The sequence below is a fragment of the Antrostomus carolinensis genome, unplaced genomic scaffold (genome assembly GCF_000700745.2).
Source record: "Antrostomus carolinensis isolate BGI_N321 unplaced genomic scaffold, ASM70074v2 scaffold13094, whole genome shotgun sequence".
NCBI lineage: Eukaryota > Metazoa > Chordata > Aves > Caprimulgiformes > Caprimulgidae > Antrostomus > Antrostomus carolinensis.
Genome location: NW_010312873.1, coordinates 23,105 through 41,048, shown reverse-complemented (window position 1 = coordinate 41,048; position 17,944 = coordinate 23,105). Strand labels below are relative to the sequence as shown.

The following is a 17,944-nucleotide window of genomic DNA, read 5'->3' as shown; positions in this document are numbered from 1 at the left end:
GCTGTGGAGAGTGATGTTGCAGTGAGCTACACACAGATGAACCCTGGTGTACTTGTAGCTGTCAATGACATTTCTGAAACCATGTCTGGTTGCAAAAAGATCACTCATTGTGAGATTGGCTCATTTTAAAAAATAACTGTTCTGCTTTTGTTTAAAACAAATATATTTTTGTTAGTATGATTACTTTTAGATTGTGTTAAACATTTCAGTCCATTAAATTATCTTATTTCCCTCTTGTCTACTTATGTTTTGTTTCATACTTGTATTCAAAAATATAAAATAATATAATAACATGTTTGAGTATGGAATATATCTTTTAGGGGTATACAGTTTTGGATATGGCAGGTTTTTTCAGCCATGAATACTGTTTGTTCTGAAATGCAATTGTATTTTGAACATAAGATATTCTGTGTCTTTGAGAGAATGGAGTATTTCCCTTGCACTTACTCATTGTTTAATGAACTCATTTTTTGAGCATTGAGAAATAAGTGTTAGCTGGAAGTTAGGAATGAGTCCTGTAAGAATTGTAATATTCTATGTCAAATTGGTTTTATTACAAATTTCTGAATAGACTAAAGCAGACACTGAGTTGTTTCCATAAAATTAAAATTTATCATGCATTTCATAAAATTAGTAAGGTTATTAAGTGGTGTTGTCTTTTAATAAGTAAAGGCACCTGAAAACCATAATTTTTCTCTGTAGCAAAAAGAAAAATTACAAAACTACAGAAGTGCTTTTAAAATTGGCTTTATATGATCTGTGACAGGATGCGTCAGTGGTAATTGTCTGGCTCTCCTGGACAATATTTGGACCTTTTGAAGTTATTATAAGTTTACTTTTAGATGTGAATCTCCTGGAACACTTTCATGGGTGTTGTCTGGACTTTTTAACCAAAAAACATCTCTTATCACAAAAAAATCCTTTTTTACACACTAATGTTTTCTGCCCCACATAAGTAGGAAGTCATAGTGAATGACAATTTAAAGGACTATGAAAAGTCTGACCAAATTTAAAAGATTAGATATAGACTAAAGAATATCTAAAACATAATGACATAGCTAAGTTTTATATTCTGATGTCCATGAAGTTCTGGATTAAGTAAGGGAAGTCTCAGAAACATCAGTATTTTGTTCTCAAACAGGATGATGATATTTATCAAGTTTCGCAGTCGTATGTAACTATGTTTTATGTTTTCTCTTTTAAGTGAGGAAAAGACTGAGCAGTTGCTTGACTGTAAACAAGAACTTGAACAAATGGAAGCTGAACTAAAGAGACTTCAGCAAGAGGTATAGGTTTTGTAAAACTTGTTTAAAATAAAGTGGGCAAAAAAATTACTGCCACCAAAATGATTTTTTTCTTTAATCAGGAAGTATGCTTTCATCCATTTTTTTTTCATTTTGCACACTGAATATGACCTTATGATTTATTCCTTTATTTGGTCTGGTATGCTGGAAAAATATTCTGAGTTCGTTAGTATTTCTTGTCTAATTTTTTCCTTTCCATATTCAAGTAATATACTATGAGTGTACATGTGCTGAATTCTTCTCAAGAACAGTCCAGCCAAATTTTGCCTGGTTTTCTTTATACTTTGAGTCTATGTGTTGATAATGAAGGAGAACATCTTATTAATTTACTATTACAATATGAGTGTATAAAATTATTAGGAATGATTTGAGAATATTATCTATAAAAGAAATGTGCTATTCTGAGATTTACAAATGTGTCCATACCTCTCCTTGAAAAAGGCCAATGCAGTTTTCCTGGAAGGATGTCATCTGGACTGAGCCTCTAAAATATGTAGTATTTTTTTTCTTTACCTTTATCAGAATTAACTTATGCTATCCCTCTGCATTACTCTTGATTTAAATAATGAAGCAGCTGTGTTATTTTTCAGCATATTGACAGCATTTCAGAATACTGTCCAGTATTCTTGCCTTTAATTTCTGTATTTTCTTATTTTCTAGAATATGAATTTACTCTCAGATGCCCGTTCTGCCAGAGTGTACAGAGATGAATTAGATGCTCTTCGTGAGAAGGCAATTCGAGTTGACAAGCTTGAAAGTGAAGTCACCCGGTATAAAGAGAGGCTGCATGATATTGAATTCTACAAAGCTAGAGTGGAGGTATATTAAGGAAAAAAATACTGAATAACCATTTTTTGCTTGCTGTGGCTTTTTTGAAGTTATTTTGATGGCTTAAACATTGGGATGTGAAAACAGTGTTATAACTTCTTGCTCTGGGATATATGATAGTCAGTCTTTTGTGATAAATTACAGTTTTTAGGTAAGAGTCCCTCTGTTTAATGCCATGCAGTTTCATTTGAAGTCAGCAGTATTCACCATACCTCTAAGTTAGTAAGACCAGTAGGAGCCTCTGTTTAGGATATATACTATGTTTTGGCAAAATCAATTAGGATTTAATTAAAAATATGCTATAAACATAATGATTACTTTCTCCTCTTCTAGGTTTTCTAAGAGAAGGCATTTCTCTCAGTAAAGTGTTGAGGAAATAGTGGAGGAGGAGAAATATACATATAGCCACTTAAATGAGTATAGGACAATGGCACTCCATGGATCGAATATACTTAAAAAAATGCACTGACACCAGGCAAGAGACACTTACAGTTGTGTCATGAATTAGAAGTTTAAGAAACAAATAATCAACATGAGGGATTTTATTAGGCCATCATTCTGTCTGCATATGGCAAATTTGTTGGGCAAATGCCAAGATGGCAGAATTTCTGAAAGAAACAGTTATTTGTGGGAGTCAAAACTAATTAAAGTTTAAAGAAATTTTCAAGGTGGTCATTAAAAAAAATATTCCTAGAAAAGCAGGGAAAACTCCAAATCAGTGCTTGTTGGAAAAAATATTATATTGCCTAGATGGAGTTGCTGAGATACTGGTATGAAGCCGTTTCTTTAGGGTAAAAATGACCAAAAAGCAAAACCAAGATATTAGGCTAAACTATGATACAGAATATTTTTACATAACTGCTTAATTTAATGTGGCCTCTTGGATTCACAGGTCTGGATGGGATCTTGGGAACTCATTCAGTCCTTCTGCTTTAAGCAAGGTATTTTTATATACCCGTACCACTCTTAATGCTGGGCATTAATTGGTGCTTTAAGATCTGAGTGATGAAGTGTCAGCAGCCTTTCATAGCAGCCTTTTTCTTCTCTGAAGACTGTGACATGTCACATGTCCACTGTCTTGGCTCTTTCTGCCCTACAGTCCCACAACATTCTGCATTAAAAGGTGTTCTTTTCAGTTCTATTTTAGTTCATAATCTTTTTTAAAATTGAGTCTCTAAAGTGGGATATCATACTCTGATTATGGTTTACCAGTTCTGAATACAGTGGAAAGATGACTTTTCTCTATAACTTCTAAAACAGCAACTCCTGAGCAACATACCAACATTGTGAGCTGTGGTAACCTTTGAACTTTCTTCCCACTGTACTGCTGCCTAGACATGATACAATATCCCCAACATTCTTGTAATTGCATCTGAAGAATGTCATAATACTAAAGACCAGTGATATAGTATCCCCCGGAAAGCAGCTTCTTTCTTTGAATGTGTAAAAGTTAAAACCTTTTAATGAATGTATCATAAAATAGCTACTACACTTAAAAGCTACTGTTGACGGGAGGGGAAAAACTGCAAGGGAAAAACCAAATCTTTTTACAATTGTAGATCCTTCATCCAAAAGTTCTACTAATAGCTTTAGTCAGATATAAAGCATATAAACTGACTTGAGAGTTACTAGCTTTTTAATGGAAAATGAGATCAATAGTTTTTCCAAGAGGACTACAGTGTAAAAAAATTAACAAAAGACTGTTGTGAGAGATCAGGTGCATGGTGCAGATTAAACATTGTTAAAAGGTCTCTAGACATTTCTGAAATTTAACAAAAATTGTGGTTCACGAGATCTTTTTTTTTTTTTTCTCCAAGATGACTTCTTAGCCTTGCTTGTGGAAATTAATTTTATCATCTTACTGCGTAATGGGAAATAATCTGTTTAAATTTGAAGAAACTTTCTCAAGATACACTAAATACGGACCTTTACAGCTGTCATGGAAACATCTGTTCTTGAGGAGGCTCCAAAGCTGCCTTTGTGTGCCACATAAAAACAAAACTAGTAACTGTTTTCCAGCTCTGGATCTTTTCTCAGTATTTGATGTACTTTAAACAAGATGCTGCTGTTCAGCTTGAGCTCAGTGATAGGAATCTAGTGCTGTGATTTGTGCTCTCAAATTTCCTAGAAGTTGTTGGCTGTTACCTGTGTATGATGTAATAGGTTAGCATACAGGGGTCTGTTGGGAAGTCAGGCACTAAGTGGTGAGCATTATCGTCACTCTGCCCGTGTATGAGCAAACCTTTGATGTGAGCTATTTGAAAATCATCTGACATGAATGACTTTATAAACGGTGTGTACTACTGTTGTAAGAAGGACAGAAAGCATATGGTTTAAAAAAATGGTAAAGGAAAAGAGATTAGTGTACAGGATCTAAAAATAGTGGAAACTTCATTTTCATAGAATGTTTAAACTAGTAAAAAACCTAAATTTTTATTACATGTTTCATAGCTTGTAAACTCTTGATTTTTCAAGCATGCTTGAATAGAGACAGATGTTAATTAAGTTGGGTTTTTTGCTTCATAATAATAATAATTATAAGTTAACTTAGTGTTTGTGTAGAGAGGAGTAGGAAGGATAAATATTTATATGTTACATTCACTGATCTTTTTTCAGATTTTGCAGCTGACTTCATGCTGAAGTTTGAAAAGTTTTGTCTTTATATCAAGAGTAAAATTGACAATTGTGTGTTTTTACACTTTATTATTTTCATCAGATGCCATTAAAAGAAAATCCTCTATGTACATAAATTAAAGCTACTTAGGACCTTTGAATATGGCTGGTTGTATTTTAAGAATGCAGTTGCATTTTCAGCATCGTGTCCTGACTTTGGCCTTAAGCAAGTTTGCCCCATGGCCTGTAAACCTAATAATGGCCTCTAGAAAATTATTCTCTTGAGTTTTATTCTCCATTTCCTGAAAACCAAAGATCAGGAAGTTCAGTTTGATAATAAGATAAATTATGGACTGAAAGGAGCATCTACATCCATCTCCAGTCTTTGACAATGGCTGATAGTAGATGCTTAGAGGAGAGGAAAAAAACAGGGTAAGCACTCGGTGATACTTTCCTATTGTGCTCTCCCAGCCTCCAGCAGTCTCTGCTTAGGAAAATCATACCCAGAGGAGGTGGTACTTGTGAGCTTTTTGGCCTTCTCTGGCATGAATTAGATAGCTTGTCAACACATCAGCCTTTTCGTCTACACAGTCATGTAGCAATAAGCTCAACAATTCAATTACATGGTGTGTGAAGTACTTAGTTTTGTTTGTTTTGAACCTGACACCTGTAACTTTTATTTCATGTCAACCTTTTGCATAGCTGTACTCCGTATATATATGCAAGACATCTTTCCAGGTCACATATTGAATCACAGAGATATTTATGGTTTGATTTTGATTAGTAAGGCCTTATTTATTATTAATGGTTTTGGGACTCTCTAATTTCTCTTGTTATATAAAATTTTATTATAATAAAAATTTTGTACATTTCAGTTATGTGAAGTTGCTATAAATTTGAGTTTTTATGAGAAGTCTGCTACAGCTTCCAAATGAACGTTTTAGCATTAGAGCAACGTTTCTAAAACCAGTTATGATGCATATCAAAGTCTGAATGAATAAGGAATACTTTTGTTTTGAGGTTTTTTTGTTGCTTAATTCTTGCAGGAGTTAAAGGAAGACAATCAAGTCTTGCTAGAAACAAAGACAATGTTGGAAGATCAATTAGAGGGGACTCGAGCCCGTTCTGATAAATTACATGAGTTAGAAAAAGAGAATCTACAATTAAAAGCTAAATTACATGATATGGAGATGGTAAGTATAAGCGGAGGATGATAAAGGCAACTGATATGCATTGAATTTAATTTCCATTTTTATAGAAGAAGACCTTCTAGTGAAAATGGTGGGGGAGAGAAGGAAGGGATGTCTTGATTTACTAACACTTGTCAGATACAGTTTCCTACAATAACTGCGGTTCTGCCTAGGAAAGGAAAAATTGCAAAGGCACTACTGTTTCTAAAGGCGGTACAGTGTTTAATTGGATAGCTAAAATGATGATGAATACAGAAACTCATTAGTAAGAAGGATAGGATCAGGTTTTTCTATGTGAAGCTAGTCTGTTGTCACTTAAATAAAAGACTTTGCTAATATTTCAAATTCTGGCAATATAGTGACATATTTATCAGAAGCTATTCCCCAAGTAATTTCTTGTTTTAACTAATTCTTCTCCAAAAAGTAAATATTCTAAAATATAAAGTAATAATTTGCCTGGATGGATTTTTTTTTTTGTTTTCTATAAGGGCTGACAAATAATTACCTTCTGTTTACTTTCATTTTCTGCAAAATGTTGAGAGTTGTAGCTACAACTTACTCCTGTTAAAATAGCATGTGTGGGGAGAGGGGTTTATAAAGAGCCAGGTGAGACACTCTCATCGTGGACTCAGTCCTTTTACAACTTTTTGCATCCAAGGAGGCTTATGATTGTTTAGAGAAGGTAAAATTTTACTTCTGTCCGTTTGGTTTTTGTGTGTGCTACAAATCTGTGCTTATCATGCATACTTTCTTTCCTGATATTTGGAGATAACTGAACTTTGAAAAAGAGTAAGTAGTCATTGCTGTAGCTTATGATAAGAAGAGGTTCTTTTCTGCATATTTTTCTGCACTGATTTTTACACTTCTCTTCCGAGTTCGTCATGATTTTGTCTGTTCCTACCTGTTTCACTGTGTATTAACAAATCAGAAAATGCATTTTGTATTTCTCTGTGGCATACTAGATAATAAAATACTTTGTGCATGTTAGGACATACTCTTTTTTTAAAGTTACATGTGAAATAATTTTTAAGGAGCGTGATATGGACAGAAAGAAAATTGAGGAACTCATGGAGGAAAATATGACTCTAGAAATGGCTCAGAAACAAAGTATGGATGAATCATTGCATCTTGGCTGGGAACTTGAACAGATAAACAGGACGACTGAACTGTCTGAAGGTAAACATAGTAATACTTGCAAACTGGTAAAACAGAAAAATTGAAAGCTCAGAGGCTGGAGAGCATTAGGAAATTACAGCTCCTGACTTCTGAAGTACAGGTTCTGTCATCCTCTGGAGAGATGTGACAGTTTGGGGGTTATTTTTGTGCTTGCTTTTGTTGTGTTTGGTTTTTTTGCTTAGTCCTTTGTATCCTTGGAGATACATCCTACATTAAAAGTTTTTGTTCTTGTGATTCTTGTTCACTTAAACAGAGGATAAAACCCATAAATACTTTGGAGCTACATTGTGTTGACATTCAGACTTCTCTATAGCTCGTATCATGAGTCTTGCTTTTCTGTTCTCAAAGTTAAGAAGGGTTTGTTAAGGCTTCTCAGAGTAATTGTTTGCAGAGATAGCGTGGCAGAAATTTTGATTCTTTCAGTATAGCGTGCTTAGTCATACACTGGATTCTATACAAAGGATTTATGGAGATTTAGAAATACATCATCAGTTGCAGGAAACAAATCTCTGCTGTGATTAGGAACTGTAGGATGGGTAGGACATTTCCTTTATGCATCTGCAGTATTACTGTTGGGTAAAGAGGGTGGGTCATTAATCCTACCAAGCTCTATTCACCAAGAAGGCACTGGAGGAGTGTCAAAGGCTTCTAAATCCCCTGTCTGAAAATGTAAAGTCCAAGAACTCAAGGTAGTAAGTAACCTTTTCTTCTTTTTTTATGGTGTTTTTCTCTTGCAGTGCCACAGAAATCACTTGGTCATGAGGTAAATGAACTGACGTCAAGCAGATTGCTGAAGTTGGAAATGGAAAACCAAAGTTTGCTGAAGACAGTGGAAGAACTACAGAGTGCAGTGGGTTCTGTAGAAGGCAGTAGTTCAAGGATTCTGAAAATGGAAAAAGAAAACCAAAGACTTAGCAAAAAGGTAACCATCAGTGTATATTTGAATTGCGTGAGAGTTGCCAAATATGCTTGCCTTTTTTTTTTAAGGGGTAATTTTATGAGTTGCTGTTATTTTCAGTAAAGTCTTACTACAGTCTAAATGTCACAGTGTTTGTAAGTTTATGGTAAAAAAGAAAACCACCTTGGAGAGGTTTTTATTTTTTAGTTATGCTTTTTTTTTTTTTTAATGTAAGAATATGACCATTCTATTCAGAAAGGTCTTATACCAGTGAGGGGAAAAAATATTAACATATTGAGGAAATAATGAGTAATGAAAGTGTTTTATGATACTTGGGAACATTATTTTAATTTTTGTAATTATTAAGCAGGGGAAAGTATGTGTATATAGGTGAAGACTGAGTGATAAGTCTAAGCAGGAAACTTGGTTTTGTGTCCTCATTCATAACTGAGAAAGGGAAAAGATGGGCCAAGGAATTGATGAGCAAGTGAATGAGAGGATTTTGTCAGATTTATCTGTGCTGATCTACAATATTTTACTCTGCAATTATGTATATCAAATGGAGTAATTTAGTCAGTTTTATTTATAGAGAGTAAAAATTGAAAAAAAGGGACTAATTACAGTGGAGTGAAATGTCTAAAGTTTCTGAAATAGCTTTTACTTCAGCGGGTGTTTCAGATGTTAGACTATTCTTGGAGAAGAGTGGGTAAGAGATAATTAAAAAAAAAAATAATAAATTGAAAGAAATCTCTACTGTATTCCATACTTCCATGCTTTTTCTGATTTCTATGTGCTGCTTTGAGTTCCTGTACAGTACCAGAAAGACAGCTTGGAGGGTACAACAGAAAGGAACAGGTATAAGAAGCAAGAAATAGGAGGCCTTTGTGGTTGTCTGGTATGGTTCTTGCCTCTTTGGGTGTCTGGCAATATGTCCTTTTTCTGACTTGTCCCTAAAAACAATGTTCTGAACAGTGATCACTTCAACAAAAAGTGTGAAGCTGAACAAAATGTCCATTTTGAATCCTGTGTACATAGTCGATTTCTATCTGGATGTGCTTTCTCTTAAAAAAACCCTGCTAACCTAGAGTCTTATAAATACGATATAGAGACAGTGACCACACGAAGTCCATTCCCAGTGCCCAGTTGGCAGTTGGGAAGGGCATGGATAAATTTGGTTCCCAGGCAGTGTCTGTCTGCATCCCTGCTGGGGTGATTCAACCAGTTCCTTTTCCTTTGCAAAAATCAAGGAAAGTGCCAGTATCCCTGTGAAACATGCACTGGTCTGCTAAACAAGAGACCAAGAAAATCTCAATTTGAGAGGAATAGGGAGAGGGAAGCAAAGGACTGGTCAAACATTAATATTCTTATCCTCATAGAAAGATTTAATTCAGGCACTGACCTAATTGATGCCATGATTTTTGCATATTTTCAGTTAGCAGATTGCTTCATGGAGGAACAAATCCCATTCTACTACCTTTTTGTGATATTTATTTCTCAGTATTATTTAGCAGCAATTTAATGCAAAATTTGGATAATTTTTTTCTAGAAGTATTCCCCCTTCCTGGGGTCTGAGTTATGTCTGGACTCCTCTAGGATTGGGGAATATGGGTGATGGAGTTGACACAGAATATAAACCTTCCAGCAGATGATTGTTTAAAGGTACAACATGTATGTTACTTGTAAGCAACCAGTTATAACTTAGATGTGATGGAAAAATCACACTTAGTTATTTACACTTGTAAACAGTTTTGCTCACTGGCAAAGCTACAAGTTTGAACCATTTGACAGAACAAACCTGTATATTTAGTTCCAAAGGAATCGTCATAAGTATTTCGTGAAATAGTTAAGTAAGATCAAAAACATTCAACCCTTACAAGGTAAAAGGGACTTGAAGCAGTGTAAATCTCATTAAAATTGAATTTTAAAAGAAAAAAGATACTTGGATTAACACCCAGATCCTAATAAAATCTGGCCATTCTTTTTAATGCAAAAGTGCTTTGTAGAGACAGTCTTCTGAGCCGGGGAGAAAATTCTGGCAGAATTAAATTTATTCCTAAATTTATTCCTAATTGTTTCAGGTAAAGAACAGAAAATTCCATTTTATTGTTTCCTTTAACTTCCTTTATTCCTTTTTATAAGAGTACCTTCAGCCCAGCTAAGGATAATGCTATTGTCATGTTTAAGTACACTCGAAAAGATTTGTTTCTCCTTCACTAGCTTGAGGAGCTGGAGAATGAAATTAGTCAAGAGAAACAAAGTCTTCAAAACAGTCAAAATTTGAGTAAAGATTTGATGAAAGAAAAAGCACAACTTGAAAAGACACTTGAAGCACTTCGAGAAAACTCAGAGCGACAAGTGAGTAGCCGAATCAGAAGTCTTAATGCTGCATTGTACTGTACTCTTCTCCTTTTGTACTTCTTTACAGGCATAAAGGTATTGTGAGTGTAACAGATTTGCCAAAAGAACATATCTGCAGCCAAATAGCTTGTCTAAGACCTGCAGCCAGTGAGAGACATGGCTCATTTTTAGCTGAGGCTTTCCTGTTACTTTTAGAACTTTCTGTGTTTTGTAACGCTTCTGTGGCTTTCATGGGCTGTGCATTTACTGTAGTTGCTTAGAGGGTGTATGTAGCTCAGCCAAAACAGAAAATTGGGAACTTTGGAGGTAAACCAAATGTCTCTCAATGGAGGAAAACAGGTTCCAGACAGCTGGTCAGTGTTTGAAGTAATGTCAGAGTACTAATGAGAATTACAGCAGCCTGTCCCTCAAAGGGACCTGGCAGAGACCAGTGAAGCAGAGCTGGTCTTCTGCTCTGCTGCCGATTCTGTTCCTCCTCAGTCACCCAGAGTCTTGTTTATCTGGGGTATGAACCATTGTATCCCGTTTCATAAAGGTCCCCTACACTTGAATGCATTCTAGCTGTGACTTGTAGGTGGCTAGCAGAATTTATTTTTGGTTGCCAGAAACTGGCATCTGGGTCTTTGTAAAAAATCTGAGCTGTATTTGGGAGAGTACTGAATGTCACTGATGCATCTAATGGGTGCTGACACTTTCTAAGGTCTTTGCAGACCAAGTCAGAGGACCTGTGGAAGGCAGCCACTAGGAAGCAAGAGTTATGAAAACTTCTGGAAATCCCATCTGTAGTAATCAAGTCCTTCAGAATTAGATCTGTAGTTACCTTTTATAAATTCCAGTGGTACTTCTTGATGAGATTAATATTTTTTAGTTCAGTTTAAAAGTGTGCTATTTTGGAATACAGAATAATATATTTCAAAAATCCTGAAAATTTTTAAAGACCCAATTTAATCAGGACATGAAAATTCAGACTTAGAAAAGAAAACAAAAAAACCCACCTAAAATTGTGCTTGACATTGAAGCTTTACTTTCATTTAAAGAGAACAGTGGGGATAATTTTAAATAAAATATGTCAGCTTGTCTTGTTCAGAAGTGTTCATTTTTACAATAATTGATTTATACATTGTATTACAAGTGTACTCCCATGGAGGAAAAAAAAAAAGATGTAATCTTTTCTGGAATAAGTCATAAGTCCCAGTTTAACCATCAGGAATATGAATCACAGAATCACAGAATGGTCGGGGGTGGAAGGGACCTCAGGAGATCATCTGGTCCAACCCACCTGCCAAAGCAGGTTCCCTACAGCAGGTTGCACAGGAAAGTGTCCAGGTGGGTTTTGAACATCTCCAGAGATGGAAACTCCACAACCTCTCTGGGCAGCCTGTCCCAGAGCTCCAGCACCCTTACAGTAAAGAATTTTTTCCTTCAGTTTGTGTGGAACTTCTGGTGTTCCAGTTTTTGCCCATTACCCCTTGTCCTGTCACTGGTCACCACTGAAAAGAGCCTGGCCCCATCCATTTGGCCCCCACATTTCAGATATTTATAGACATTGATCAGATCCCCTCTGTCTGCTCTTCTGCAGGCTGAAGAGTCCCAGCTCTCTCAGCCTCTCCTCACACAGGAGATGCTCCAGGACCCTCATCATCTCTGTGGCCTCCGCTGGACTCTCTCCAGAAGATCCCTGTCCCTTTTGAACTGAGGAGCCCAGAACTGGACACAGTACTCCAGATGTGGCCTCATCAGGGCAGAGCAGAGGGGGAGGAGAACCTCCCTTGACCTGCTGGCCACGCTCTTTTTAATGCCCCCCAGGAGACTGTTGGCCTCTTTGGCCACAGGACACACTGCTGGCTCGTGGTCAACCTGCTGCCCACTGGCACACCCAGGTCTTTTTCCGCAGAGCTCCTCTCCAGCAGGTCAGCCCCCAACCTGTACTGGTGCCTGGGGTTATTCCTCCCCAGGTGAAGGACTCTGCACTTGCTCTTGTTGAACCTCATCAGGTTCCTTTCTGCCCAACTCTCCAGCGTGTCCAGGTCTCGTTGAATGGCAGCACAGCCTTCTGGTGTGTCAGCCACTCCTCCCAACTTCACATCATCAGCAAACTTGCTGAGGGTGGACTCTATCCCTACATCCAGGTCACTGATGTAGATGTGAAACAAGACCAGACCCAGTATCAACCCCTGGGGTATATTTTTTTAAACGTGGTGGAGTAGGACTGACATTTCAGTGGGACTACTTCTGCTTAAAAATAATATTCTTAGGAGCCGAGATGGGCTAGCAGCATCTTTTATGTCTTTTACAAATTCTGTGCTGAAATTTATTCGAGTTGACTTGTACAGGTTCATTTGATTTCATCAGAAATTATAGAGGATCAGGATTTTTTTAAGTCTGGATTATAGAAGCAGAATTCATGGAAAGTGATTATGCATGTTCAGTAACATACTGGGTTATGTAAAGGAGTGTTACAAAGTTGTGTTTTTAGACACCTGTTAATTAGTTTCTCATTAATCATTTCAGAACAGTTTGTCATTGCTGGGAACAGAATTGTAGCTCTTGTAATTAATAGTTACATTCCGACTTAAATATGAAAGAACACTCTATAATTTTTTCAGTCTGTGTTTCATTGCAACTAGCACTTTTGCTTTCCTCCAAAATAGTGTGGTGTTGAAACATCCCTTATGCTATGTTATTAGTGTATTCTTAAATATTGATCTACACAGTTTTCTGGATATTGCTGTCTGTTGTTACGTACCCAAATAATTCCACATTATTTGGAGTATCTGAAAAAAATCAAGATTTAAATACTGTCTTTATCCTTAAAGTAGATCTGGGAGTATGCTACCTAAGAACTTAATTCAGTTCTAATATGATTTACTTTCTCTGGAAGCTGTTTCGGAACACATGTCCAAGGGTTCTTTTTAACTTAAAAATTAATGTAACTTTGATGTGTTTCTTCCCAAAGTATTATTGACTGTGATCAGGATGCCCTCATATGCCACAGATCACCTCTGTTTTTTCCAAGTGAAATAAAGACGCTTTTGCAGCTCCCACAACTCCCTCCATCTCAAGTTTGGTGTAGAACTTAACTGCAGTCTTGTTCTTTATGGACACACATCTCTGGAAATTAGAGTTTAAGAAAAATAATCTATATCTGGGTAAACACAAATGAAAATGAAATGAAACTAAGATATAGATCCAGCTTTGTTTTCATTTGTGCTTCATTAGTTTTATTTTTATGTTACGTACTAATATCCAAGAGGAAGATATTTGAATATTCACTTTAACTTACTTTGTTGTCTGACTTCACCTGTGTACATACGCAGTGTTTGTAGTGATGCAAATAAATACCAGTAGAGTAAGAGAATTTTTTAAAAACCCTTAAAATAAAAGGGAAATAGGATGTAATCTTATCTTAGTAGCTTTCAGTTTATATATAGAAATTTTTTGAATACAGAAATATTTGTTGATGTGTTACTCACCAAGGTTTACAATTCTTCCCCCAAATTAGGTTAAGCTATTGGAACAAGAAAATGAACATTTGAATCAAACTGTAGCTTCTCTGAGACAACGCTCGCAAATCAGTGCTGAAGCAAGAATGAAAGAAATTGAAAAAGAAAATAAAATCCTTCATGAGTCTATTAAAGAGACCAGTAGTAAGTTAAATAAGATTGAATTTGAAAAAAAGCAACTCAGGAAAGAGCTGGAACACTATAAAGAGAAAGGGGAGAGAGCAGAAGAACTTGAGAATGAGGTACATCGTCTGGAGAAGGAAAATGAATTATTACAGAAAAAAATTACTAACTTAAAAATTACTTGTGAGAAGATAGAGGCCTTAGAACAAGAAAATTCAGACCTGGAAATGGAAAACAGAAAACTAAAAAAAACTTTGGATAGTCTAAAAAATCTCACTTTTCAATTAGAATCCTTAGAAAAGGAGAATTCACAACTAGATGAAGAAAATCTGGAATTAAGAAGAACAATTGAATCCTTGAAGTGTACAAGCATTAAAGTGGCACAATTACAATTAGAAAATAAGGAACTGGAGAGTGAAAAGGAGCAACTTAAAAAAAGCCTTGAACTCATGAAAGCCTCGTTTAAGAAAACTGAACGTTTGGAAGTCAGCTACCAAGGCCTAGACACAGAAAACCAAAGGCTGCAGAAAGCCCTTGAAAACAGCAATAAGAAGATTCAGCAGTTAGAAAGTGAATTACAGGATTTAGAGTCTGAAAATCAGACTCTGCAAAAGAACTTAGAAGAGTTAAAAATCTCTAGTAAGCGCCTAGAGCAGTTGGAAAAAGAGAATAAGTTGTTAGAACAAGAGACTTCTCAACTGGAAAAAGATAAGAAACAGCTAGAAAAAGAAAATAAAAGGCTTCGACAACAAGCAGAAATTAAGGATAGTACTTTAGAAGAAAACAATGTAAAAATTAGTAATCTGGAAAAGGAAAATAAATCTCTATTTAAAGAAATAGTTGTATATAAAGAGTCATGTGTACGCCTAAAAGAACTAGAAAAGGAAAATAAAGAACTCGTGAAAAGAGCTACCATTGATAAGAAAACCCTTGTCACTTTACGAGAGGTAAACAGAAATTAGTTACTATTCCCATCATCATCTGTTTGTAATGTAGAGAAATTATATCTGGTTTTTTTGAAAGTTTTTATTTTCTATTTTTTATGCTTAAATCTTTACTATTAGCATCCTTAATAGTAGGGAAATTGTTAGGTAGTCAAAATTTATATAATCATCATAATCAAATGGCAGAATATAACCACGTTACACTAATTCTGTAAGATTTTTTTGCAGACTGTCGTGGAGCCTACGTTAAATGGATGTTGTTCAGATTCTTTGTGTTAGTCTTTGTTCTGGTTGAAACATTTCCGCTTCACCAGAATGTTCAAGACCAGATTTGAAAGGGAAGTTGTACAGAAAGGGAGTAAACAAGTGCAGTGAAATCATGTTATCATTAACAACGTAGTGTCTGATATAGCTGAAAGCTAACAGTTGGAAGGAAGGGAGAGTTAACATTGAGTTATTCAAGTCATGTAGGGACAAAAGTATCTTGCCTCAGCACTTCTAGAATTAAGATGACAGTATTTTATTTATGTGATGATACTGACTGTAATTTTTTGTGTAAGGACTTGGTGAATGAAAAATTGAAGACTCAACAAATGCACAACGATCTAGAAAAACTTGCCCACGAGCTTGAAAAAATAGGCTTAAACAAGGAGCGTCTCTTGCATGATGAACAGAGCAGTGATGACAGGTGAGAATGTCATGGCCTACTTAGAACAGTGTAGAAATAAGGATCGTTTTTTAATCATGAAGATAAAATGGTTTTACAGACTCTTCTTGGGCATACTCTTAGATTTTAAGGCATGTTAATAGACCCAAAATGGAACTTGCTATTCTTCGAAATAAATAAGATAGTTGATACGCTTTTACATTCAGCTGTCTGTGAAAGTGAGTTACTACTCTTTGGAACTAAGAAATTTCTTGAAGTATGTCAGTAGATACAAGTAATGTATAATCGAAATGTTTTATGTTCTAGCTAGCAGCAAGAATAGTAGCAGTAAAAGATAATGGGCCCAAAGTGAGTTTTTTTCCTTTTTTGATTGCTTGACTGATAGAAATGTTTTTCACCTTTCTCTCACATAGTGGTTACCTTTAAACTGTCTTACTCTTTCCTTACAACTATTTCCTTCTAATTCTTCCTACCAAAAGGAAGCTGTTTCAGTTCCCACTACACTGTCTGGGAAGTATCCAATACTTAATTATCTAAAAACATGGTGCTGGCTCTATCACTCTGCCACACCTGCCATTATAAAGCAACTGTGATCCTGACGTTTGTTTCCTCTGCTGTATGTTGTGTTCTGTCTTACCCTGCAGGGATTTAGGGAAAATTTGTGACAGGAGAAAAGCAGACTAATATGGGCTTCTAGCCAGTCTCTATTTCACGATGCTATTCAGTTGTGCTCTTTTTAAAAAAAAAAAAAAAAAAAAAAAAAAAGAAAAAGCTGCTGTCATGATCTGTTAATCCAACTAATTGTCATGAACATGTAGATTGATTTGGGGCCTTCTATATCAAAAGAAAACCAAACAACTTTTTTTTTTTTCTTCAGTTGCCCTTTCTTGCTGCCAGTTACTGGGATGGTGCCAGAATCCTGTAGGGAGAATCTCTTACCACCTCTTGTTTTCTGCTGGTGTCTTTCATCTTTCTCAGCTAACAGATGCGGAATTCTTCTGTCAAGAAAAGTCCTCAGAACTTTGACTAGCGTGATTTCTTTTGATTTAAGCATTACTGTGTAGCATACAGTACATAGTATGTGTTTGGTTTGTCCTTAGGTGAATATACCATACAGAGGAGAACCAATCCTTGAGCTGAGTTGAAGTTTAAACTGCTTAAATGACAAAGGCCAGATTGAGCAACATTTTCCTAAATCATGTTCTTGATTCCATGTGGTTGGAATGGAAAGATCTGCCTCCCACAAAGGGGGAGAATGTTGTTCTGTAAAGGTGCTCTTGCCAATTATACTACGTGAAAAGATTTATGAGTCTAATTCTACTTTCCAGACAAAAGCACTTGTCTTTTACAAGTGCTCATACTTCTAAAGATCACATGTTGTGGGTTCACTTCTCATAGGTTTCTTGGTTTGTGACATTATATGAATTAGGAGTTTGGGCCATACAATACTAGTGTTTCCTTTGCATTTTACAGAATCATGTTGTATTGGATCTATATGTTATAATTTGGAAAAAAATTTGGTGTTACGTGTCTCTGTGGAATGGGGAGTTTTATCCAGCTTTCATTAAATTACAATCCGTAAATGAACTTTTAAGGTACTTCTGGTACCCATCATGACCCATTTAATTTCTTCCTTTGCTTCCAGGTTAGCTGTGTATGGGAATTACAGAAATAAGTTAATTTTCTTTCATTCACCCCGCATCCCTGTAGTTCTTTTCTAATGGGTATTCCTTTTTGAAGGAGTCACTGCATGTTTTTTGCTGTGTATATATTATACATTTGGAGCACAGCCAAGGGAGCAGGCTCGAACATTGCATACTGGTTGACCTGCACTTGGCACATGTCTATTGCTGGCATTAGCTCTCTTGTAATTTGGTGTTGCTCAGTTGCACTGTCATAAGAACAGCTCATGCTTAATTCTTTGCAGATTCCCTTGCAGCAGGAAATAATGCCTCTCTAGAAAGGCATTTATGGCAAACTTGAGTGTCCAGCACTGACCATATGGAAGTACCACAAAAGCAGATGGAATAATTGATGGTACAAGATATTTGGATACCAGGCTGGATATGATGTGTAAATTCAGGCTGATCTGTGGGGAGATATGCAGTAAGCTTTATATCTTGAAATTTACCTAGAACATTATCTAAAGCCTACCTCAGAGCTCAGGCTTGCGGCCAAATAGTTTTAGATTGAAGAAATTTGGCTGTGCTACTGTTTTGAGCTTCTTCTCAAACTTCTTGTTGAGGTGGAGGATTGTGAAGGGGCAATATTTGTTTTCCACGTGGAAACGTTGGTTTCCAGATTTTGCTCTGCCACTATCCTGCCTTTCCATTGTTCTCA

At 36.0% G+C, this 17,944-nt stretch overlaps 1 protein-coding gene across 1 annotated transcript in view; it reads left to right on the top strand.

Moving 5' to 3' along the window:
• The window catches only part of CCDC88A (coiled-coil and HOOK domain protein 88A), a 46,486-nt gene that overhangs the window by 10,573 nt on the left and 17,969 nt on the right, over positions 1-17,944 (top strand). Inside the window, exons 7-14 of the mRNA XM_029084786.1 lie at positions 1,205-1,286; positions 1,965-2,123; positions 5,792-5,938; positions 6,967-7,111; positions 7,849-8,033; positions 10,227-10,364; positions 13,870-14,940; positions 15,498-15,625. Of these exons, the coding sequence (XP_028940619.1) occupies positions 1,205-1,286; positions 1,965-2,123; positions 5,792-5,938; positions 6,967-7,111; positions 7,849-8,033; positions 10,227-10,364; positions 13,870-14,940; positions 15,498-15,625 (2,055 nt within the window). The remainder of the gene's footprint in view (positions 1-1,204; positions 1,287-1,964; positions 2,124-5,791; positions 5,939-6,966; positions 7,112-7,848; positions 8,034-10,226; positions 10,365-13,869; positions 14,941-15,497; positions 15,626-17,944) is intronic.